Source organism: Euprymna scolopes, chromosome 9 (assembly GCF_053919585.1).
Source record: "Euprymna scolopes isolate OS-2025 chromosome 9, ASM5391958v1, whole genome shotgun sequence".
Classification (NCBI taxonomy): domain Eukaryota; kingdom Metazoa; phylum Mollusca; class Cephalopoda; order Sepiida; family Sepiolidae; genus Euprymna; species Euprymna scolopes.
The window spans coordinates 80,630,132-80,656,837 of NC_136490.1; the positions used below are offsets into that span (position 1 = coordinate 80,630,132).

General features: G+C 36.5%; 1 protein-coding gene across 3 annotated transcripts in view; it reads left to right on the forward strand.

The window, feature by feature from the left end:
• The window catches only part of LOC145284728 (ADP-ribosylation factor-like protein 16), a 301,276-nt gene that overhangs the window by 92,137 nt on the left and 182,433 nt on the right, over nt 1-26,706 (forward strand). Inside the window, exon 2 of one of the 3 annotated variants that reach the window (XM_080133660.1) lies at nt 16,299-16,410. The exons of the other annotated variants lie outside the window; for them this stretch is intronic. Coding sequence (XP_079989786.1) covers nt 16,327-16,410 — 84 coding nt within the window. The 5' untranslated portion in view covers nt 16,299-16,326. The remainder of the gene's footprint in view (nt 1-16,298; nt 16,411-26,706) is intronic. 3 annotated transcript variants of the gene reach the window in all.

Below are 26,706 nucleotides of genomic sequence, written 5' to 3' on the forward strand. Positions count from 1 at the left end.
AAAAATACAATAAAACACAAAACAATGAGTTCCGTATATAAATATAATGCAAAATGATCACACCTTATTGATCAGACAATGTTTTAAGGGCATGAAATTAATTTTATTTGTTTTAAATCTTGGAAATATTACTGTTCCCAATCAAACTTTAGTATAAAATATGTGATTGTCAAAAGTCATAAAAAGCGCGCTCCTTTCCTACTACTAACCCTAATTTTGGGTGGTAATATGAAAAATAATGCAATTACGTGTGATTTTATGATTTTTCTGATCAGACTTAGAATTAGTGGTAAAAATTACTTAACTGCTTAAAAGGTTAGAATGTATTGGAAATGGGAGCGTTTTACATTATATTTATATGCACAACTGAACTCTCATTCTAAATTTTTAAATAACGTTTCAGTGTGCTCACGCATAATCGCCTAAAAAGTAGAATCTCATATGTTTGGGGTATTTTAAATTTAAATAAAAGATTTTTTTTTAAGTTAACAAACTTCTAAATTTTTGCTCTTTATATATCCTATTCAAATGTTGACAAATTTATGAGATTTTCATCTATATTTTTCACTTGTGCCAAAGCCACACAAAATATAAGGAAACATGAAATATTTTAGAGAATGTGATGATCAAACAATATGAAGGTCAAGCAACTCTAGAAAGAAATGTCCAAACATTTAAAATCTTTTGATATTAAAGTGTGAAGTCTCTAATAGGCACCATATGGCCTTTTATCAAATAGGTGTAAACAGCTTCTTAAAATCTGTGACATTGAATAGGCAAGTGAACTCCAGGATATATTTACTTTGCTTACCATAAAAACTAATAAAAACAAATTAAATTAGGTTTGGAGAGTCAATGCTACATCTAGGAATGAGATACATTTTATTTGAGGTTTTCTTCATCAAATATGCTTGGAATAACAATTGTCACAGTCGTGAAGGATTTCCAGTCATTACTTTTGCAGTCCTTTTGTCTAGCCTCCTTTCAACTTGACACATTTCGAATAATTTCTTACAATTCTTTCACAATTTGCGCAATTTGTGCTTATTTTATTTTTATCACTAAATTTTTCAATGTTAACTGTAATCATCTAAAAGTGGAGAATCGTGTTTTTCTTTTTTAGGTGTATTAGAATATAAGTTAGATCTTTAAAAATAATAAACGTGTATTTTCATGGTGCTCAGTAAAAATGGCACTTTGACAACGGAAAAGTAGGACCATTTGAGAAATGCACGCTAAGCTCCCCTTTCCCTAGTTTAAAATAAGGCTAAGCACTCTTAACTTTAGTTTGGTAAAAGTCGGTTTAGTTAGGTTCAAATTCTGTAGAAGTACCGAAAAAATTATTATAATGTTTTATTTAATAACTAGCGAGGGGTACCCGGCGTTGCCCGGGTGTTTGGAGGTGTGTGTGGAAACTCCAGGGGAGGGAGGGTTAAAAAAAAAAAAAGTAAGTATGAGGATTGAACCCGAACCCTTGAGGCAAAGTTGTAAATTAAAGTATGAAAAAAAAATATGCGACGTTAACCATTGCCCCACCGCGATATACTAACGGAAATACGTTTGAATTTATTTAATTACTTGGATTTAGCAGGTGCCCGTTTTAATGAGTTAATGAGGTCAAGTTTGACTGCGGGATTTCATTTACTGCTGAATGCTTTTTTTTCCCCCAAGATGTTATAGGAAAAAGACTAACCCACATGCGGCGAGCGACAAATGTTGAATATTTATCTTCCAGAAATCGAGCAAATTAAATAGACAGGCGAGCTTCGTTGTTAACTGTGAGATATTACGATTTATATGTGATATAAAAAGTTTTAAAAAGTTGTGAAGCGAGTGACCGCTTCTCTGAAAAAAGCCTTTTGTAGACACACAGAAAAAGCGAACATACATACATGCATGCATTTTCGCTTTTATATTTATAGATTATTTTATCATAAATATTTATGTATCATAATCTGAAAAAAAAGTCTATATAAAATTTTACTGCTGCTATATTTACTTAAATTCAATTAATTTTTTAAGTCTTGAAAATGGAAATTTAATTTAAAGATTTAATCGCTGGTGGCCACAGCTTTAATTTTTTTTTTTTCACCAAAACGATTTTTACTTATTAAAAAGCATCTTATACAGAAAATTGGCAAAATTGAAGTAAAAATTTACATTAACAACTAATTAATTAAAACAATTTTTTAATATGAAATGTTGGTATTAATAGACTTTAAAACGTTTATTCGGTCTGAAAAACAAGTAGTGTCAAGTGTTATAAAAACATGATCGCCACGATAGTCATATTTTTGAGTCTCGATAATGATTTAAAAATAAATAATAAAACAAATTACTGGTTGAAATCCACCAATTAAAGTTACTGACCATGCTGAAATAATAACATAATTATTTAGAAAGCTACCTTTAACATGAAGAGGAGGGTTCTTTGTTAACTCTTATGTACTTTCACCTAACAATTTAATAAATAAATAAACTTGGGAAATTGTAACTCTCGCCAGAAGTTATATTATTGATGAAGTTTAATATCAGGAAAAGGATCTAACCAAACACCGTTTGCTGCTAACTTTCGCTAGGTTACTGTTCTGGTTTGCCAATATTTATAAAATTGTCATTGCTTTTGCCTTGTTAATGTTTGTTTATGTTTTTCCCCAATTTGCTGTTATAACTTTTTTGTTGTAAAAGAAAAAGAGCTATTACTAGCAGAGAGACCCTACGTTGCCCTAGATTTAATAATGATCAACGAATGTTTCACACTCCCATATTTTTATTGTCATCAAAATCAGTGAAATCGTTCATTTTTCAATCAAATCGATTGATTGCCTGCTCTAGTTGGAAATTAACATGCCTTAATGCAATGACTTAGTCCACAATACATTGTAGTCTACATTGCACTGTAGAGAACCTAATGTTGATTTATAAAATTATTTTTATATAATGGCTTGAATTAAAGTTTAAAATACAAAAGTCAAGTATCATGGTTCAATTGTGCTCTAAACAGAGCATTCATTCTAGAGGCGCCCCTATCAAATCAAAGAACCTTTTGTTGATTTTATATGCCTGACTTTCTGCTGGTGCAATGGCTTTGCTAAGATTATGAATTAATGCTGAACAGTCAAATGAATAGAGAAAGAGAGTGAATATAACAGCAGTAAAATCTTTTTTCATAATTCTTGGATATGTTACTAATTTCGACATACCAATTAAGTATAGAGCATTGGTTTCATGTGTTTATTATCTATGTGTATTATCTTTACTGTTCTTTGAAAACTTTTTATTAGTAATTAATTTTCTACAATATCGTTTTTCATTATTTTTGAATATGTTACTAATTTCGATATACTAATTAAGTAGATAGCATTAGGTTATAGTGTTTATTATCTACGTGTATAATCTGAAATGTTCTTTGAAAACTATTTTCTTATACAATATCGTTTTTCATAATTTTTAGATATTGTACTAATTTTGGCATACTTATTAAGAAGATAGCATTGGTTTATTGTGTTTATTATCTATTAAACTGAAATGTTCTTCAAAAACTATTATCATTAATAATTAATTTTCTGCAATATCGTTTTTCGTAATTTTTGGATAATGCACTAATTTCGACACACAAATTTAGTAGATAGCATTGGTTTATTATGTTTATTATGTATGTGTATAAACTGAAATGTTATTCAAAAACTATTTTCATTAATAATTAATTTTCTACAATATTGTTTTTCATAATTTTTGGATATATTACTAATTTTGACATATCAATTAAGTAGATATCATTGGTTTTATGTGTTTATTATCTTTGTGTATAATCTGAAATGTTCTTCAAAAACTATTTTCATTGATAATTAATATTTCCAGCAATGTCATTCAATCTCGGGCAACGCTAGTGTATATTTCCACCTATCTCGTTCAATCCTCTCGTTCAATCCCAGGTGACGCCGTGTAATCTGCTTGTATATATTTCCACCTATCTCATATCATGGTGGTCGACGCTGGGTATTTTGCTAGTATATATTTCCGCCTGTCTCATTCAATCCCGAGCGATGCTGAGTGTTCTGCTAGTATATATTTCCACCTATATCATTCAATTTCGGGCTACGCCATTATTGCCATAAAGTAATGTTTAAATCATAAATGGTTTCAGCCATTCTCGGGACTGACTTCATATCCCTCACCACAAAGTTAAACATATTCATGAAATAAAGTAATGTTTAACTCGTAAACTGTTTCAGCCATTTCAGGGACTTTAACCCTCTTCCTTAAGAAGAGTTTTTGCAAATAAGCCCCTAGCATGCACTCGATCAATTTACCTGATTTTTGGAATCAGCATTTCTCCAATGTGATTTTTGGAATATGACACATTTACATTTCACATTTACTATTATACTGTATGTATCTTTAGAGAAACAAACATTGAGTAGTTCATATTATCCTCCGCTTCCCACCGTACTGGAATAAACCATAGCATATATAGTGTTTGGGATTATAACTCAGCAGTTTAGAATTTCATATTCCAATGATTTAATCCTCGCCACCCCCACCTCTTAAAAAAAGTTTTTGCAATTACTGCCATAAGGACATTACGGATGAAAATAGGAACTCAGGATTACTTGATCTATTTACGTGATTTTTGGAATATTACAAATAAGCCCCTAGCATACACTTGATCCATTTACCTGAATTTTTGAATCAGCAGTTCATGCTTGTGATTTTTGGAATATGACATCTTATGTCGATGTAGTACATTATAAATATATTATATGCATCTTTCTTAATAAAAGATAATGTTCTGGAGTAAATTACACTATATAATACGGTTACTTAGTCTTTTGGCTAAGATCAAAGTGTAGTATCTGTTCTTAGAATTCAAGCGATCTCATCTTTCGCCCTCTTCTCCTAAACAAAGTTAGGATATCATATTGTAACTAATACTAAAAAGAAAATGGCCAGTGAAATTTTAGAAAAATGACTTCATTTCCAGTTCATTGTAAAATTCTTCATTTTTTTGTAAACATAGCGACTCGTTTTTGTTTGTTATCGGTAAATATTTTCAAGCGTAATTTTTTTCTTTATCTTTTTTTGTGATACTTTGTTATTCCACTATTTTAAACCTGATAATCACGTTGGTACCATTTTTATAACTTGAAAGTGAATATTTTGTTTTGTACTATACTGTCAACTTACCATATGTCTCACTCAATCCTGGGCGGCGCCAGGAATTCTGCTAGTATATAATTCCACCTATCTCATTCAATCCCAGGTGACGTTGGGTATTCTGTTTGTATATATTTCCGCCTACGTAATTCAATACCGGGCGATGCCAGGTAGTCTCTTAATATATATTTCCACCTATCTAATCCAAACGAGGGTGACACCGGGTATTCTGCTTGTACATATTTCCACCTATCTCCTCCAATCCCTGGCAAAGCTGGGTATTCTGCTAGTATATATATCCACCTATCTGATCCCATCCCAGGCGATGCCAGGTATTCTGCTAGTCCATATTTCCACCAATCTCCTCCAATCCCAGATGACGCCGGGTATTCTGTTAGTACATATTTCCATCTATTTCATCCAATCCTGGGCAACGCCGGGTACTCTGCTATTATATATATATCGATCTATCTCATCCAATTCCAGGTGATGCCAGTATTCTGCTAGGAAAAATTCCACCAATTCCGAGCAATGGCGGGTATTCTGTTAGTACATATATCCACCTATGTTATCCAATCCTGGGTGATGCCGAGTATTCTGCTAGTACATATATCCACTTATCTCATACAATCCCGGACAACTGCAGGTATTCTGCTAGTACATATATCCACCCACATTATCCAATCACAGGTGATGCCGTGTATTCTGCTAGGAAACATTCCACCTATTTCATCCAATCCTGGTCCACGCCAAGTATTTTGCTTGTACATATATCCACATATGTCATCCAATCCCAGGTGACACCATGTATTCTTCTAGTACATATATCCAACTATCTCATCTAATCCCAGGCGATGCCATGTATTCTGCTAGTACATATATCCACCTATGTCATCCAATCCCGGCCAATGCTGGGTATTCTGCTAGTACATATTTCCACCTATCTAATCCAATCCAGGGTGACGCCAGGCATTCTGCTAGTACATATTTACATCTATCTCAACCAGTCTCGGGCAATGATGCGTAATCTGCTAGTATATATGCCAACCTATTTCATCAGATCTTGGGCGTCACCAGGTATTCTGCTAGTTCATGTATCCATCTATCTCATCCAATCAAAGGTGACAGCGGGTATCTGCTATTACATATATCCATCTATCACATACAATCCCAGGCGACGCTGGATATTTTGCTAGTACAAATATCAACCTATGTCATCCAATCCCGGGCAATGCCGGATATTTTGCTATTACAAATATCCACATATCTCATACAATGCTGGGCGATGCCAGGTATTTTGCTAGTACATATATTCACCTATCTCATAGAATCCCGGGCAATGCCGGGTATTCTGCTAGTACATATATCAACCTTTCAAATGCAATCCTTGGCAATGCCAGGTATTCTGCTAGTACATATATCCAACTATCTCATCCCATGCCAGGCGAAGCTGGGTATTATGCTAGTACAAATATCCACCTATGTTATCCAATCCCAGGCGATGCCAGGTATTCTGCTAGGAAACATTCCACCAATTTCATCCAATCCTGAGCGACGCCAGGTATTCTGCTTGTAAATATATCCACGTATTTCATCAAATCCCGGGCGTAGCGGGGTATTCTGCTTGTACATATATTAACCTATGTCATCCAATCCCGATCAACTAGTATTCTGCTAGTAGATATATCCACCTATCTTATCCAATCCCTCCAATGGTAGGTATTCTGCTAGTACATATATCCACCTATCTCATCCGATCGAGGGCGATGCCGGGTATTCTGCCAGTACATACATTCACCTATCTCATCCAATCCAGGACGACGCCAGGTATTCTGCTAGTACACATATCCATCTATCTCCTACAATCCTGGATGATGCTGGGTATGCTACTAGTACATATATCCACCGTTGTCATCCAATCCCATGTGTAGCTGAGTATTCTGCTAGTACAAATATCGACCTATGTTATCCAATCCCAGGGAACGCCGGGTATTTTGCTAGTACATATATCTACCTATCTCATACAATCCTGTGCGATGCTGGGTATTTTGCTAGTACATGTTATCAAATTCCGGGCGATGCCGGGAACTTTGCTATATCCACTTATGTCATCCAATCCTGGGCGATGCCGGGTATTTTGTCTGGTACATGTATTCACCTATCTTTTCCGATACCAGGCGATGCCGGGTATTATGCTAGGAAACATTCTATCTATTTCATCCAATCCTGGGCCACGCCGGGTATTCTGCTAGTACATTTATCCACCTATGTCATCCAATCCCAGACGCCGCCGGGTATTTTGCTAGTACAAATATCCACCTATGTTATTCAATTCCAGATGATGCCGGGTATTCTGCTAGGAAAAATTCCACCTATTTCACCCAATCCTGAGCTAGGCCAGGCATTTTGCTAGTACATATATCCACCTATCTTATCCGATCCCAGGCAACGCCAGGTATTCTGCTAGTACATATATCCATCCATCTTATTTGATCTCGGGCAACACCGGGTATTCTGGTAGTACATATTTCTGCCTATGTCCTCCATTCCTGAGCGACACCAGGTATTCTGCTTGTACATATATCCACCTATGTAATCTGATCCCAGGTATTCTGCTAGTACATATATCTATCTATGTCATCCAATTCCGGGCAATGCCAGGTATTCTGCTAGTACATATATCGACCTCTCTCATCCAATCCCGGGCAACGCAAGATATTCTGCTAGTACATATATCCGCCTATGTCATCCAAACCCGGGTGATGCCGGGTATTTTGCTAGTATATATATCCACCTATCTTATCCTTAGTGTAGTAGTCTCAGCATGCAATTGACTCAGGATTATATAAAAAAACATCCCCTCCCAATACTAAGTATGGCTTTCTAAATAATAATGTTTTTATTTCAGCACTGCCGTATTCCATAATAGTAAAACTGATAAAGGCGTTAAGTGAATATTTATTAAGCGAAATTAACAGGTGCGAGAAAGTGGCGTGGTGTCTGACCTAGTTTTGCGCTGCAAGCCAGATCATTCGTTTTTCGAAGCGGCAAGCTAGTAAAAGTCGGGCAAATTAAATACACACACAACTCTTGTTCGTAACTCTGAGATATTATCATTTAGACGTGATATAAAAAGTTTTAATAAGGAGTGAGCCGACCAATCGCTTCTCAGAAAAAAGCCTTTCGCGTACATACATACATACACACATTTTTGCTTTTATATATATAGACTAGTGTTACCTGGGTGTTTGGAGGTGTGTGTGTTAAAAAAAACGTTGGCCGGGTAAAAGAAAAAAAAAGTTTTAATAGGAAGGTAGGATTGATGCGAAGGTGGAAATGAAAGGGAAAAAAAGCCAGACACCTAACCATCTAAGTTACGAGAGAAGAGGAACTGATAAGCGCGTTAAGTGAAGGGTTATAAAGCGAAATAAACAGGTGCGAGGAAGTGGTGTGATGTCTGACCTATTTTTGCACTGCAAGCCAAATCATTCGCTTTTCGAAGACGCGGCAAGCTGAAAAAAGCCTTTTGCAGACATACACAAAAGGGGAGCACACGTACATACATACACACACACACACATTTTGCCTTATATATATATATATATATATATATAGACAGAAGACTAGTAGGGCTATCTAGCATTGCTCGGGGCCATATGGACAATAAGAAAATTGAAGTTGATTTTGAACATATTTGTTATTCTTACGAGAAAAGAATTTTAATGTTTATGTATCATTTGTTATTTCAAGCAAAAGAAAATTTTACCTACCCTAGGACGGCTATTACACATGTATGTAATAATTGTACCATCTTTGGGACAGGTAATTTACAGCATGTATGAAATAATTTTACCTTCCTGAGGACGGGTAATATACAACACATATTTTGGACGGGTAATTTATATACATATATGAAACAATTTAACATACTCTCAAGAGGTATTGTACAACATATATGAAATAATTTCTCTTCCCACCAAGGCTACCGTAATTTTAAGAAAATTGAAATCATTTTTAGAAGATGGATCATTAGGATTTCCAAAATTAATACATAAACACATTGTCTTGGTTAATGATTTGGCAGCCCTTGCTTCACCATAAATTTCAACATTACTTTCCTTCCTCACAATCGGCACTATAATTGTAAGAAAATTTATGTAATTGTTGGAAGATGTCTCAGCAGGATTTTTAAATTAATGCATAAATACATTGACACAGTTAAGTGATTAGACAATCCTGTCTTCATTATCAAATTCCATGTTTCATTTTTTTCCCCCACCAGCAACAACAAAATTTTTTTGGAAAAAAGACATCAATTTTGGAAGATTACTCAGCAGGTTTTACAAACAAATAAACAAATATGTTGAAAAGCTTAGTGATTAAGCAACCCTTGTTTCACTACAAAATTCCACATTACTCTGTTCTTTCCCTCCCCACTATTGATACCATCATTTTAAGTGAAATGATATCATTTCTTGACTCAGCAGGTTTTCTAAATAATTACATAAATGCATTGATGCAAATGATCATTAGGAATTTTTTCTTTACCATGACCTCACTCAGATTGTTCACGAACCCACCCGTGTGTCTGATACACCCGGTCAATATGCAAGCCTTCTAGACCTTTTCCTCACAACTTCCCCTGAGCTGTGTTCATGTTCCATTCTATCTCCTCTGGGATCCTCTGACCACTGTTGTAGCAGTTAAGATAAAAATGAAATGTAATAAGTCTCCAGACGTACCCCTCCACTGTACTGTATATTGATACTCTATGGCTGACTGGGATAGCTTCCGTACATTCATATCTGACCTACCTCTGCATTCCATGTTTAAAAAGGATGTGTCCTCTATAGTATCAGACCTGACCGAATGGTTAATTATAGGCATAGACCGATTCATACCATCCAAAAAATTCCAACAAAAACCTAACAGCCAGCCATGGTTCTCCCCTGAATGTGCTGCTGCCATCGCGCACAGAAATCACTTTTTCCATAGCTACCAACGTAATAGATGTACTGAAACTAAAGCTGCTTTCAGGACTGCCAGCAACCACTGTAAAAGAGTAATAAAACATGCAAGAGAGCTATATGCTCAGTCTGTTAAATCCAAAGTAGCTGAGCAGCGGCTTGGTTCCCACCATTTTTGGCAAATAGCAAACAGGATCTTGAACAGAAGTGTGCGTTCTATCCCAACTATCATCAATGGACCTGAGGTCATCTCGTCAGCATCAGATAAGGCCAGTCTATTTGCCAAGAACTTTGCAGCTAATTCTACCCTATGCGATAATGACCATCAACTCCCTGTATTTCCTCCTATAACAGACAACATGCTATGCAACATGCAAATATCTGTGCGTGATGTCGCCAAGCTAATCAAGAACCTTGATTCCAGTAAAGCAACTGGCCCTCATGGCATTCCAATTATAGTGCTGAAAAAGCTCCAACCAGAACTTGCCCTCATACTTACAAAACTGTTTAAGCATTGCCTTAAGGAGAAGTGCTTTCCAACACCCTGGAAAACCTCATCAGTATGCCCTGTATTTAAGAATTCAGGTGAAAAGTCATCTCCCTCTCAGTACAGACCAATAAGTCTCCTGTGTGTCATGAGTAAGTGTTGGAATCCATATTAAATAAAGTAGTAGTCAACCACCTCAACAGAAACAACCTTCTTAGTGACATGCAATATGATTTCCGCTCTGCAAGATCTACAGCAGATGTGCTAACGGTTATATCACATAGGATTAGTGAATCTCTTGACAAAGGTTTCCTTTCCAGGGCAATTGCTCTTGACATATCAAAGGCCTTCGATAAGGTATGGCATAAGGGCCTACTTCACAAGATTTCCAGCTACGGTATTACTGGAAATGTTTTCTCAATTATTAAATCATTTCTCTCCGATAGGTTCATAAGAGTAGTGGTTGATGGGCAGAAATCAGAGGCCCACAGTATTAATGCTGGAGTTCCCCAGGGGTCCATCCTGGGCCCAACTCTCTTCCTGATCTACATCAATAATCTCCCAAAACACATACCTAAATCATTCGTTGACATCTATGCTGATGACACGACCATCTATGGCAACACATCAAAGGCCGTAAATGACAAAGTTCTCTCTAATTCTCTCTCCTCTGATCTTGAGCACGTGGTACAATGGAGGAAGAGGTGGCTGATCACTTTTAATGCATCCAAAACCAAGCTTCTATCTTTACATCATCAACGCTCTGATCCCCATCTTGCATCAATTGAAATGGATGGGTTTTGACAAGCTTCTGGACTTGACCTTTACTCTAGATCTGAAATGGAACACGTACATCAAATCTGTTGCCAGGGACGCTGAGAAAATAGTGGGATCCTTCTACCGCTCCAGAAAATATCAGATGCAATTCTCTATCTGTATAAAAGCCAAGTATGTCCAAGGATGGAATACTGCTGCCACATCTGGGCAGGAGCTGCTAAAAACAGCCTATCCTGCCTTGACAGAGTACAAAATAGACTTCGTGTTTTAGTGTGGGATGCCCTTTTCTCTTCGCTGCAACCTCTCTCCCACAGAAGAGACGTTGCGAGCCTGTCTTTGTTTTATCGCTATTTCCATGGCAGGTGCTCGTCTGAACTCCAATCCCTCGTCCCCCCTCGCCAATGTTTCACGAGAAACACCCGTCTGGCTGAAACTACTGTCAACAATTTTCCCCACTCTTTATCTGTGCCTAAATCCAAACGTAGATTCCATGACCAAAGCTTCTTTCTTAGAACGGCACGCCAGTCAAACTCTCTGCCGCCTGTCTGTTTCCCACCTTACTACAACTTGGACGTCTTCAAGTCCAACATAAACAAACTCCTGACAAACTGCCCCCTTAAGTAAGACACTCTATCAAAACCCCCAATACTAATGATTACTACAATACTATCTCATTGATTACTGTACACGCAATAACCCTTATCCGTGAGTGGCCTTCGGGCCTTGATAAGTGGTGACCTACATGTAAAAAAAAAAAACACAATTTTCAATATTAATGTAGTTCTCCCCCCACCACCACCACAACCACTAACAACACATTAGTAAGAGAAACCATGTCATTTCTGGAATATGATTCCATAGTTATTCCATATTTTTGGAATATGACATTGTGGGAGATTGCATTGTGACCCCAAAATGGACATTACTCCCTCCAGCCCCACCCCAAAAGTGAAGGTTTGTTACTCCCCAGAAAACTCCAGAGCACGTTAAAAAGCAACATAATCATGTTTCTTTCTACTCACCACTACAACTCTGACGTCATTCCCCAAAGTTAACATTGAAAATTCAGAAAAATATTGTTAACCCCTACAGAAACTGGCCTAGTTCATCTTCATAGAAGACAAACAATAAATATACATAAAATAAAGTAATTTTAAGATCGTAAACTATTTCAGCTATTTCTGGGACTTAATACCCCCCCCCCACAAAAATACTATAAAATACAGACATGAAATAAAATAATTTTTGCATTGAATACTGTTTCAGCCATTTCCAGAACTGACTTTATATCAAACCATCATTTAATCCCGAGCAATGTCAGGTCTTCTGCTAGTATATCTTTCCACACATCTCATTCAATCCCTGGCAACATTGGGTCTTCCACTAGTACATATTATGACACATTTTTTTTTGCAAGACATGTAAACACACACGCAAACACATATTTTGCCTTTCATATATATACACTAGTGAGGGTGCCCGGCATTGCCTGTGTGTTTGGAGGTGTATAAGGAGGGAAAAATGTTTTGGTAGGAAGGTAGGCTCTAACCCAAAGCCTTGACGCGAAGGTGGAAAAGAAAGGGAAAAAAACCTGGCATCTTACCCGCCCTATCACGACGGGAGAGGAATGAAAACCGTTTTAATTTAACGATTAAAAAGTTAAATAAAGACAGGTGCGTGAATTTAATGAAGTCAAACATCACACCATAGAGAGAATGAAATCATGCACTGAACTTTTGCTGCAAGGCAGTTTTTTGCATTTTGTTTCACCAACTTTGACTGCGCTGTAATTTTTTGGTTGGGGAGAAAAACCAGCTCCCCATAAAAAGGGAAGTTAGCAATTGTCTGATATAAGGGGTTTGCCCCGCATTGATGAAACCTCATTGCTTTTCTGGACAAGTGCCAGGGAGTTTGTTTAAACTACGGATTCAGTTTCGCTTTTATACTGAAAGCCAAAGAAACCCGCATAGACCAAGAAATATCGCGAAAATAGCGAAATATAAAAGTCGTTCAAATAAAAGATAGACACGATCTCCCTTTGTAAATCGTAGATATTATAATCTAGACGGTATATAAAAATTTTTAAGAATGTGTGACCCCCCCCCCCTCCCCGAGTGCCTCCCAGAAAAAAACCTTTGCCGGACATACACAAAAAATGCACACATTAACACACATTTTGCCTTTTATATATATATATAGACTTTCAGTTATTTTTAGTGGAATACGTCATGAACCATGCAGGGTTTTGTGGATAGCTAGGAGGGCCAGTGGGTCTCTCCTTAGTTTGTAAATATAATCAGGGATTGTAGTTCATTCAATTTGGATTTCTTCCTTTACCAACATTTCCTTTACTCTGACCAAACTCTTGTTAAATAGTCATATATATCGAACAGTATATCAGTGTATGTGTGTATATATATATATATATTTCAGAATGTTTATCTCATGTGTACATATATGGCAGAGTGTATATTGCTGTTGACAGATGACGGGATACATTTATAACAAGAGGTGGGTGACATATCGGATCTGTGAGAGACATTTATACAGTTCTTTTTACATCAGAGGAGAGGATACATTCTTGATGATTATCAGAGAGGACAGAAAGGGTGTTGCACAAAGTTCATTTACAGATGATAGACAAAACAATGTGTCCCTAATTTACGATTTCAAAACCGATTGTTTTAAATTTTTAATTTAATTTTTCATTATTGGTACTAATGATAAATATTTATTGTTTTTAAATTATCACTAAAACTAAAATGATAATAACATCAAAATACGATGTAAATTTATTGTATTTGTAAACAAAGTTTTTAAAAAGTTGCATAAATTCTCTAGGTAACCTTTCCAAGAAAGCAGTTGATTTACATGTTTCAAAAAATGTTGAAAAATTAAACAAAACATTTTTGTCAAGAAAAATACTTCCAAACATCACTGATAATTAAATGATACAATGGAAAATTAGCAAAGAAAATTACATAATTTTGGAATTGTGGAAACATTAAGCAAGTACGGAATAAAAATCGACTGTAAACAGATATTATGATCATATCAGGGGATATAATTTTAAATGGGAAGTAAGCGCTACATCTCGAATATTATTTAAGTGCCTTCTATTCGATACTGCTGAATTTCTGTCAAGTTTCAAACAATCACAGAGTAATTGATTTTTTTTTCAAACTATTAACAAAATTTTATAATCACTGATGTATATATGATTAAATCGAAATTTATTATGATGAATTAATTCTGGTAATAGGATTTTTATTTTTTACTCTTTTTTATTAATATAATAATTGTAAAAGATAATACAAGAAAATCTTCTTAGAACGCGTACCTAACTTTGAAAAATCGACTTACTTGCTTTCAAACAAGAGTAAATATTTAAAAATATGTATATTTCTGTGAGAGGCATTTGAATCCTATTTAAAACTATATCGTCATTAAGAATACTCTTAAACTCTATTTTCAATTGACATTTATCCCGTAGATGCTTAATTTTCATACCTTTCCAAAATGAGTTCCCCGGTGTCTAATTTTCATAAATTTAATTAAATCAAAATAAAAATATAAAAAATGATTTTTAATTTTTTGATTCATTTGGGATTTTATCTGTTTTTGCTTTAATTAGTTTGTGGGTTTGTCTGGTGTCCTTTTGTCTGATCCTCTAGGTGTGTATATATATATATATGTGTGTGTGTGTGTGTACATGTATGTATATATACTAGTGATTCAACGATTCCAAATTTTTTTCCCGATTCCGATTCAGTTACCGATTCTGTCGTAAATTCCTGATCCGATATGATTCCAGATTCTGATTCTGATTCTTTTTAAATTTCTAAATATTTAATTAGTGATTTGTTATTGTCTTTTTTTTTTTCGAATTACTCTAAAACCTTCTCATGTCTGCATTATTGAAAATAATGAAACAACTAAAGATGCGTTTCTCTTTTAAAACAAAGCCGATTTGCATTTGTCGTTAGTTGACAAAATGCTATTTGAATATTTCATAAACAATTGAAAATAATTAACGATTGTTATGCAAAATAAAACGGTATAGGAACAGAATAGTTAACAACGTCCCCTCTCTATTTTAAACATGTGTTTCTAAATAACATAATTACTTTATAGAAAACAATTTTTAACTTAACAACGGATATGAATGCATTCTTAACTATTCTTTATGTTCTCTCTATCAAAGAATGTTCATGTGTTTATCCTAATCATCAATATTTTCCCTGTTATTACTACTGACAATGTCATAGATATGTTGTAGATTGATTTGTTTTAATGCAAAAAAAAAAAAAAAAAAAACGAAACAAAAAAACAAGATACAGATAATTATAATAGAAATACTTTTTACTAATATTGTGATAATTTTAGACTAAGACTCTTGATATGATATTTTCCTTTTGTTTTATTCGACTTTTATTTTCTTTTATTGCATATGGACACCTTGAAAATCTTGCCGGAAAAAAGCACAAACAATTATTTTTAAATATAGGGAAGTTTTAAAAAGCCGAGAGCAATGCAGAAAGGACCGGAGCCACAAGAGGAAAGAAAGGGAAAACAAACAAATAAACGGATATGTTCGAGTAGAGAAATGTCTAATTATTTATTCATTTATCACTCCTTCTCTCATTACATAATTATTTGCAACCAAGTTATTGGTATGTCCGGTGAATATAAAGTCTGTTGGTGATATAGAACTTTGATTAATTTTGAATGAAAGTACTTCCCGCTTTTCAAAAAGAAAAAAAGAGTATATTCAAGATGGCAAAAGAGACTAGAACCGCAGATAGAGGTTAGAACCGCTGTAAGATGTGACTACTTAAATCTGTAGGTAACTAGGGATAATTTTTTTATTAATATTTATTGGCTATATTTTATTATTTTTAATCTTGTAGATGTATATATTTGATTGTGTTGGGGATAATGTTGTTTCTGCAGCATATTTTTAAGAAATGGATCTGGCAGTTGGTTCTGGCACGTTTCTCCGAGATCTGGAATATACTCTTGGTAAGTGCAAACACTGTCTGGCTAACACCAAGGGATAAAAGTAAATGGTAGTTTGTTTGAAGCATTGCTGGTAAAGGAATACATGACAGTTTTAAAAAGCCAAAAGCAATGAAGAAAGGACAAAGGAAAGAAAGGAAAAACAAACAAACAAATAGACGAGTATGTTCGTAAATAGTTAAAAATAGTTAGACATTTCTCTACTTGAACATACCCATCTATTTGTTCATTTGTTTTTCCTCTCTTTCCTCTTGTGGCCCCAGTCCTTTCTGCATTGCTCTCGGCTTTTTAAAATTTCCATATATTCCTTTGATACTTTAATGCAATGCTTCAAGCAAACTACCATTTAATTATTTTTAAATTTAAACTTTCTACATTAATTTAACCTAAAATGATGAATAATCATAATTTCCAAGCTACTCTAACATTGTAGAAATGTTCACTAACCCAAAGTCTGACTGGCAAGGTTGTAAAACTATGCGTAATCAATTAGACCACCAACCAAAAAGCTTACAGAATTTCTTTCCATGAAGAAAATAATAATTTTTGGTTAGTGTTCTAAAAATGTCTCTGAAATGAAAAAAAAATTTACGTCCAATTAATATTGCTCAAGCATTTCTCAACTGGAAGGATCTAGAGATCTGACTTGCTGAAAGAAACATAGTTGACAAAGTAGAGCAACATCTTATTGAGAAGGAAACTAAGTGGCTGGAAATTGTAGCTAGATTGCTGGACATCATCAGGTTTCTCGCCAAGCAGAATCTGGCACGACGGGGTCATCGGGAAGACATCCATAATGATGAAAGAGATCAAGAAAACAATGGGAATTTTTTAGAATTGGTAAATTTATTGGCCAAGTATGAACCTGTGCTCCGTGAACATTTGGTGAAAGTTAACCTGGGAAAGAAAATCGATACTTCTTATCTGTTACCAGAAATTCAAAATGAATTTGTAAGCATTTTGGCAAAGAAGGTAAGAAAGAAAATCATCAATCAAATCAAAGAAAGCAAATATTTTTGCATAATTTTTGATAGAATTCCTGATGTATCTCACAAGGACCAGACGAGTGAGGTGTTGCGCTACGTAAAAATTGATGAAAATATAGTGACAGTGGAGGAGTCTTTTCTCTGCTTCATCGAGACAAAAAGTAAAAGTGCGGAGGACATTTCTTAACTGATTTTGATAGAACTGGAGAACGATGGGATTCAGATTGGTGACTATTGACCAGGCATTTGACAATGCTGCTATTATGGCAGGCCACCGATCGAGTGTGCAGAAACGAATCTCCGAAACCAACCCAAAAGTTCTATTGTTGCCATGCACTAACCATTCATTAAATCTGGCTTGTGAACATGCCGCTTCTGTAGCAGTTTACTCTGTTACATTTTTTGCATACTGGTTATTCTCATTCTTTTCTGCATCTATACATCACTGGGACATCTTGAGTCAGTTGATAGGTATAAATATCAAGTGGACTGTGGAAACTAGACAGAGTAGTTGAGCAGATGCTGTAAATGTTGTGGTAAAAATTTATTGGAAGTTGTCATTGCCCTAGAACAGCTCACAGATGAATGAGAAAATGCAACCACAAAATCAGATGCATCTTTAATTCTCAACTCGGTATTGTCGTTTCTGTTTCTTTTATTTCTGAGCCTTTGGAAAACTATTCTCGCAGAAATCAATGATGCCCAGAAGTATCTTCAAAAAAAGGGGCTGTCAGGCTGATGGCGTTGCCTTCTTCCGAATAGAGAAAAGATGGTGGACACTGCAATAGACAGGTAAAAAAAAACTCTGCTCTGAAATGGGGATAAGCATGGAGCATCGTATCCACAAAAAGAAATGAATGTGTGGTGAACGATTGACTGATGCAGCACTGGTGTTTGATACTAAGTTGAGACGGGAAATGCTGTCTGTCATAGACAGGTTGACTAAAGAAATATCTTGCAGATTTCAACAAGTTCACAATCTTGCAAATAAATACGTTTTTCTCACACCATCAAATCTGCTTGATGATAATTATGATTGTCAGCTTGGTGAAGTTGACGAAGATATAGAAAAAGACAAAATCAATTGACCTCTTAAACTTTTGAACTTTATACAGAGATACCACATTGGGGATTCTATCCCTAATATTGTGATCTTGCTGCACATTTTTCTTACCCGAGCTATTAGTGTTGCCAGCTGTGTGCGCTCTTTCTCGAAACTGAAGCTCATAAAAACTACCTTCGATCAAAAATGAGCTTACAGACTTGACAATCCTCTCCATAGAGAGGGAACTTGTCGATAGAGTGAATTTTGATATTGTTATTAATAACTTTGCCGAAAAAAAAGCGCGAAAAGTATGTTGTAAATTTTCAACCGACTTGATGCCTTGCGATAGTTCTCTCACAAAAATAAATTCATAGCCTTATTTACAATTCATAAATACATTTATTTAAAAAAAAATTAAAACTCTTTTTAAAAAGATTGAAAAATTATTAGCAACAACGAATTTCTTAAATTTTATGCTTAAACCGAACAATTACACACAGATTTCAAAAAGCATGGATAAAAGACGTTTTTTTTTCTCTTCGGGAGGCTCGACTTCTTAATAATAACATTATGAAGAAAAAGAAAAGAAAACTACATCAAAATATCCTCTTCTTGATACAGCCATGTTTTTTGTGAAAATTCGAAAATAACAATAAAAAAGTAAATGAAAATAATTTTATCATTTCTAAACCTTTTCATGTTTTCAAATATTCTCATTTAAATTTATAAATTCACATTTCAAATATTCTCATTTAAATTTATAAGAAAATGTTTTCTAAAATGTGTGACTTTCCATTTCTTAAATTTTGCTCTTAAACCGAGTGATTACACACAAGGATTTCAAAAAGCGCCGATACAAGACTTTTTTTTCTCTTTGAGAGGCTCGACCTCTTAATAATAACATTATGAAGAAAAAGAAAAGAAAACTACATCGGAATATCCTCTCTTTGATACAGCCATGCTATTTGGTGAAATTTCGGACTTTAAAAACAACAAAAAGTAAATAAAAATGATTTTCTCATTTCATAACATTTCTAGGTGTCCAAATGTTCTCATTTAAATTTATTATTATATTTGATTGTGTAGCCAATTAATTTAATTTAACATTTTTTTTTATAATTTGAATTATACGTTTTTGTTTTGAAAAAAAAAAAACATTTGGTTACTTTTGTTTCATATTAACGTTTATATAATTTTTATCAGATTGTTTACATACTTATTAGTATTCAAATTATCGAAAAAAAATTGTTAAATTAAATTTTAAAAAAGGGGAATTGTGTAAACATTAATCTGAAGGGAATTGTGGAAACATTAGTTCAATGAAAATAAATATTTAGAGGCATTTTTTTTAATTTTTAAGGTTTTAGCAGGTTGTCATATGCCAGCAATGGGAGGTGGGGGCGGCAAAACAAGTAATCATATGCCAGCAGTGGGGATGGGCAAAACAGGTAATCATAACGGGAGGGGGGGTAACATGTAATTATATGCCAGTGGGGGGGGGCAGGCAGGCAATTATATGCCAGCAAGCAGGGGGCGGCAAATTTTACGACCATCCCGGGCGGCAAAATCTGATGCTACGCCATTACTGTCCCCTTACATGTAACACTCTCAAATGTCTGTCACTTACAAGATTTGATGATTTTAAGGTCTCTACCAAAGATGTGTTGTCTATTTTGCAAAGTACTTCAGGCAACTTGGGTAGTCTGAAGATTTCTTGCAGTATCAACAGCTTCACTGAGTGCAAGAGTCTCAGACACCAATAGGCTCTTTGTTACTCGATTAAGTTTATTTGATGAAAGGAGCCAGTCTATTCATCTTACCATAAACAAAGATGATATAGCCACCCTGTGAGGAACCATCCTCCAAGCTAGCATAGGTGGCATCTGAATAGCAAACCACGCTCAAATCTGAAGGATTTCCCAGGTGTGGAAAGGATATGGAACTTGTCTTTGATTTTAGCTTTAATAGTGACTTGTTAACTTCAAAAAGTAACTTCACTTTAGGAGGTTTTCCGGTATTTCTCATCCTACACACATCAAATGGTACATCAGGTCGAGCCTAGGTAGATATCCACATCATTTGACCTCATTTTTTTCAATCTGTTTTCTCCTCTTCACTCAGCTCATCATTTTTCCTTCAGGATCTTCCTTTCTTTATATCTATTGGAGAAATAGATGACACATAATTGTTTTGGTTTATAATAATCCCATTTGCTGTTTATCTAATGCACAATTTCAGAAATTTGAAGGTTCCATTTTCATGCATTCCAACATTGAATATTTTCTTTAATTCTGAAACCACTTTTTTTTTTAAATAATCATTTTCACAAAATATAAAGTCATCTATATACATTGCCAGAATACCCATCAAGTTTTCAGATAAATCATGCCAAAGAAACAATACATTATCATATGCACTTACCATTCCTTTTAATTTAACTAATACCCAAGTAACGCTCTTGTACCATGAATGGAGCGCATCATTCTATCCATAAATACATCTTTTCAGCTTCCACACTTGTGACTGTAGACATGCCTCAAATGGTGGTCTATGAAATACTTCTCTCTCTAGCATATCACCTTGCAAAAATGCTGAGGTGAAATCAAAGGTCTCCATCTGCCAATTCTTTATGGAGGCTGTTAAATTATAAGATACATAGCTTCACGGCTGCATATTGGAGAGTTTGTCTTTAGTTTGTGTGAATTTTCTTCATATCCACGTGCTACAAAACAAGCTTTCGTTAGCACTTTCTCATCCTTAACCCATCTTGTTGACATTTTTGACCTATGTTAGTAACATATTCATACACTTCATGAGCTTTCATGTTTTTATTTCTTTTTCCTTTGCATCAATCACATCTTTTACTTTGGTTCATGTTCAGTTGTGAGGAAATCTATATATTCTTCAGGATCTTCTTCTGTTTGATCCCAATTGATACACACTGGTCATTCATTTTCTGTAGCTGGTTCTATATTCTGCCAATGGTCATAATTTCCAGTTTGTGTACTCATGATCTTTCCTTTTTCATTACTTCCAATAATTTTATATTCCACTATTTTCCCTTTACTCGGTCTTGTAGTATTGTCTTTCAGTTCCTCCCTGTTACTATTGGAATTTTCATCATGTTCACCTTCATCAAGTGACATTGATGCATCCTGTAGAATGTTCCTCCATGTCAGTGTAATAGAAATCAATCTCGTAAACAACCTCGTGTTTGCTTAGCCTGTAAAATGACAGCAGCAAATGTAGAAAAGAAAAAAAGGACAAGCATAATTTTGAAGGTCGCTCATTGGTGAACGTATGCCATTAATTTGCATATGTACACAATTGGTAACTGTTAAATGGGATGAATTCTAGAGCAGGGGTTGAGTGGAGTTTTTTCTTAGACAGCTTAGAATGAGAACGAGAATGAACAGTGGAAGATAATATCGAATGCACAAGGATTTGTTGTAAGTTAAGAGAAGAACGGAAAAAAGACTTTTGTACATTGTATCGACAAATGATGGTTTGACACTGCCAGTTTTTTTTTTTTTTTTTTTTCCCCCCTTTCCATTTTATAAGCTATCTTTTATTTTATTTCCAAGTGACTTTGATAAGCGGTGACTTAAAATAAAAAAAAAAAATGGACAGATTGAACATTCATTTAATACCGAAATTTGATGGATCTACTGCTGGGCCATCTGTCATCGAATGGGTTGAGAAGGCTGAGCGTATTTGCAAATTGTGCAAAATAAAGGAGCCAGCAACAGTCATTCCATTGAGGTTAACCGGATGAGCCTATGCAGTGCACCAGCAACTCGAGGATGAATCTAACTCGGAAGAAATTAAGCAGAGCTTATATAAAGCATTTGGGATGGATTCTTTTGTTGTATGGCAACAGTTCACTACCCGGCGACAATAAAATGGTGGACGTTTACTTAGCTGATTTATGGAAGTTATCAGCACCATTTGGTGGTGTCAACAACAAAATGTTAAGCTGTGCCTTTTTAGTGGGCATACCTTAGGATATCAGTAGACTTTTGCAAGTGTCGTCACGTATCGACAAATTAACAATGGACGAGTTATTGGGCCGAATGCGAAACATCCTTAAGGAACCAGAACCAATTACAACAACAGCCAGCATTAGTCGTGTAGCATCTAAACCTTATGGAAACAATGTGGATTCCCTCCCAGCTAATGCTAAGACTGAAAGCCCTGTCTGCTATAAATGTGGGGGTCCTAACCATTTTGCTAAGGAGTGCCAAAGTTGAAGTGGTACGGTGAATGTTTATCCACGAGCACACAGAACACTACAATGTTATTGCTGCAATGAGTTAGGTTATATATCTCGCAACTGTTTGGGAAACAAAGTCGAGGACAAGGTACTGTCGCCACCCTTACCCCTTGCCAAGCAATGAACACAGCATTGCCTGTTATTGGCATCAAAATTAATGAGGTGCAATGTTTAGCACTTGTAGACATAGAATGTTCCTGGTCTATAGTTAGTGCAAATCGCTGTCAAACGTGGAGGAAGCAACAAGTGAAGGTCATGACTATTAATGGCTTATCCCAAGCATGTTGCGGTATAGGAACTGTCACAATCTGCACTGAGAAAGGTGACACAGCTAAAGTTGACATCCTGGTGATGCAGGAAAACTGCCTTGGATATTACATGGAATTAATGCAATAAGAACTCTAGGAGGTGTCATGATTACAGCAGCCAGAGGTATAATGCTTGGTAGAAGGAAAGAAGTATGTGCTGCTATTTATATTGAGAGAAAGAACTTCTCTGCTATGTTTGACGACAAAGAAAGAGCCTGGACTATGAGATGGAAATGGACCATGATCGAATTGCCAGATCGGTTATGTAACACCATTCCAGGGTATGCAGTTTCTACCAAGAATCAGGCTGCATATGAAGAAGAACTTCAGCTGTGGATTGATAATGGTTGGTTAATACCATACTCACAAGAACGGTTAGGACCATCCAAAGGATTAATTCTGCTCATGGCTATTAAACAACTGACTAGAAACAAAATTTGACCCATGATGGATTATCGAGAATTGAATCAGCATGTTGTTGCCTTTACCAGGAATGCAGATGTATGCACTGCTAAACTACGAGAATGGTGCCAGAAAGGGAATAATATAGCACTGCTGGATTTGAAGAGAGCCTACCTACAAATATAGGTTCATGAGTCACTGTGGCCATTTCAGACAGTGATAATCATGGGTAAACGATACTGTTTGATGGGATTAGGTTTGGGCCTAAAAGTAGCACCCTTAATAATGACGGCTATTATTAAAACTGTTTTGATGCAAGATGAGACCACAGTGAAAGCTACTTCAGCTGACATTGATGAAATCTATGTTAATAAAGACATAATGTCTGCAGATGTGGTTCAAATGAAACTGGAGTCTTTCGGTTTAATGAGCATGGATCTTAAGCGCTTAAAGGATGGGGTGCTCGTGTTGGGTCTTGAGGTCCGGGAGGAATGTAATACTTTATGATGGTGTCCTACATCATGTGAAAGATGTCAGCCCCGGTTCTGCCTCCTCTACCTCAGATGATGATAAGGAAGAAAATATACAATTTGAGGATGATCCTGATCCTCTACTGCCCCTTTGGATGAGCTCAGAAATGCTGTCTACAGAACAGGAAATTGTGGAATGTTCTGGTGGCGATGACGGTAGTGATGAGGAAGGTGGGAACAACAAAGTGACACCTCCAATTCTCTGTAGAAGTACACATCAAAGGTGATCACTATCTCCCTGCTATTTATGTGATAGTGATATCAGGAGGGGGTGTAATAGAAATTAGTTTTGCAAACGACCTCATGTTTGCTTAGCTTCGTAAAATGCCAGCAGAAAGTGTAGAAAAAAAAGACAAGAATAATTTTGGTGGTCGCTCATTGGTGAATGTATTGTTATATAGCTGGGGTCATATTAAAGAGATAATGATGACATTCATGTTGGAGAGAGACGGCAGACATATATATAACAATGGTGAGGGGGAGAGAAGACATTCATACATATTACAGTTCTGTGGATTCTTATAGCATATATTAGCGATTGAGCGAGGGTGATCAGTTCTTTTAACACCGGAGGGCACAGTCATTACTTATGATAGAGAGAGGCATTACTTGAAAGAGGGTTGTACAAAGTTCATATTAAGATGATGAACACATTACCTTCAATTGTTGAATGACGACACAAACACAACAGTTACAAAAATCGATGATGTCATTTATTTCATTTGTCTGGTCGAAATGATGATTGCCGTCAGGAATTCAAATTCGTTTCTACATGGTTAAATGTTCTCCCTTCACTTCTAAAGGGACCCTCCTCTGACTGCCTTTGCGGACTGCTCGAACCTGTCTCTGCCTGACTAATCTCACTAAAACTAGCTCCTATATTGAGAAATTCCCTTTCTGCTATGACGTCATATGTATGGATCCAAATGTGACCAACTCACGTGGCTACTCAGGTGGCTCGGGACATGTTCCCAAAACACACTTCTGCTGACAAAGAATTCTCACAAACCTATTTTTCAACCAAACTTATTTTTCAGTGTATTTTTAAATTGTATTGTTCATTATTTTTTTTAGCTGACCTTTTTAATTCAATTTCCATAAAAGAATGAACAATTCTTTTTACAAAACAAATAATATCTAAACTATTTTATATGAAATTTAACAATAACGAAATTCTAACATCCCATTTTCTGAATCTATCTTTGAACCTTGCTTACAAAGTTTGAGTTTGGGCTTATGCTAATCTCATTTTCCACTAATCTAAAGCTCTTCTTACAGGAAAAGAGGACAGCCCTTTTTACTGTAACACTATGCCATTAATTTGCATATGTACACAATTTGTAACTGTTAAATGGGATGAATTCTAAAGCAGGGGTCGAGTGGAGATTTTTGTTGGATAGCTTAGAACGAGAACGAACGGTGGAAGATAATATCAAGTTGAAGTTGAAGTCCAATCTAAACAAATTCAAAGTGCAAGGGACAGGAAAGCGGTTCAATCAGTACACACACAGACACGGTGACACGCCACCAACACGAACCAGCGTATACAATTACCAACCGGCCGTTTTTTCCTCGCTCCTTGCCTTCCAAAACGGCCTGAATTTATAGTTGCCGAAGACCAACTGATTTGCATATATGCACGAGATTTTGCGAGACTTTCCGAGATCATACCATTACAAAACACCGTCGTCGCTATCTTGGAATTCTTTTCGTATCCTAGCTTCGCAGCGATGACAAAGCACACACACACACCCAGGTCGTTTGAATGGTAAGCCCTCATTTTCACAGCTTTCGCCACACTCCCCCCTGATATCATTATCACAGAGGGGGCAGGGAGATGGCGACCTCCTTCTTCGGGTGCTTCTACGGAGGGGCAGACAGGGAGCCTCATCTTCAGTTGAGCTCCCGTCCGCGGTCTAGGGATCAGTGAACCAGAGGCTGCTGATTTCAGTGCTGTCGTCGTCCGATGAAGCCGGCATATACCAGAATGATGGTTCACTGGCCATGGAACTTGTTTCACTTTCATCACCGAGCAGCGGCTGCGCCTGTGATGCCGCTCGCAGGTCCCTGACGTGTCGGGGCACCCCATCAATCCGCACGGCTTGCAGGCTGATCACCTCGGTAACATGCCCGGTTCCATAACGCGTGGTGCATCTGCCACGAGGGTTCTTAACCCAGACGACGTCTCCCACTTTGATACTATCTCGTGTCGCCTGGCTCGGGTAGAGGGCTGGCCTCTAACCCTTTCACCCTGACATGGTACCGGTGCAGCGCCTCAGCCAGCGCGGTAGAGGGCGAGACATCGTCCTTAGGGGTGACGTTGTACCAGTATAGCGCTTCAGGCACTGTACACCCCTTCCTAGCTGCAATGGTCTTGATGGCCTGGTGGTTCCGTTCCACGATCCCGTTCCCGCTAGGCACATGGGCGCACCGAAATCGTAGTCGTACACCCCAGCCGTCTGTGAACTGCTTGAACTGCCCACTAGCAAAAGCGGTGCCGTTGTCGGTCAGTATTTCGGAAGGACGGCCACGCTCAAGGAAGACACTTTCCAGTTCCCAGACAACGGCGGCCGCGTTCTGTCGGCGAAGTGGCCTGGCTTGCCGCAACGGTAACAATGCATCCGCTTCCGTGCTCCATAATCCGGGGCGTGCTTCGTGTCACTCCTACAATCTCTGGCAAAGTGGTTGGGGCCACCACATTTATAGCATCGTCGGCCCTCTACAGGCGATTCCAATGCCTCAACTGCCGCCGTGA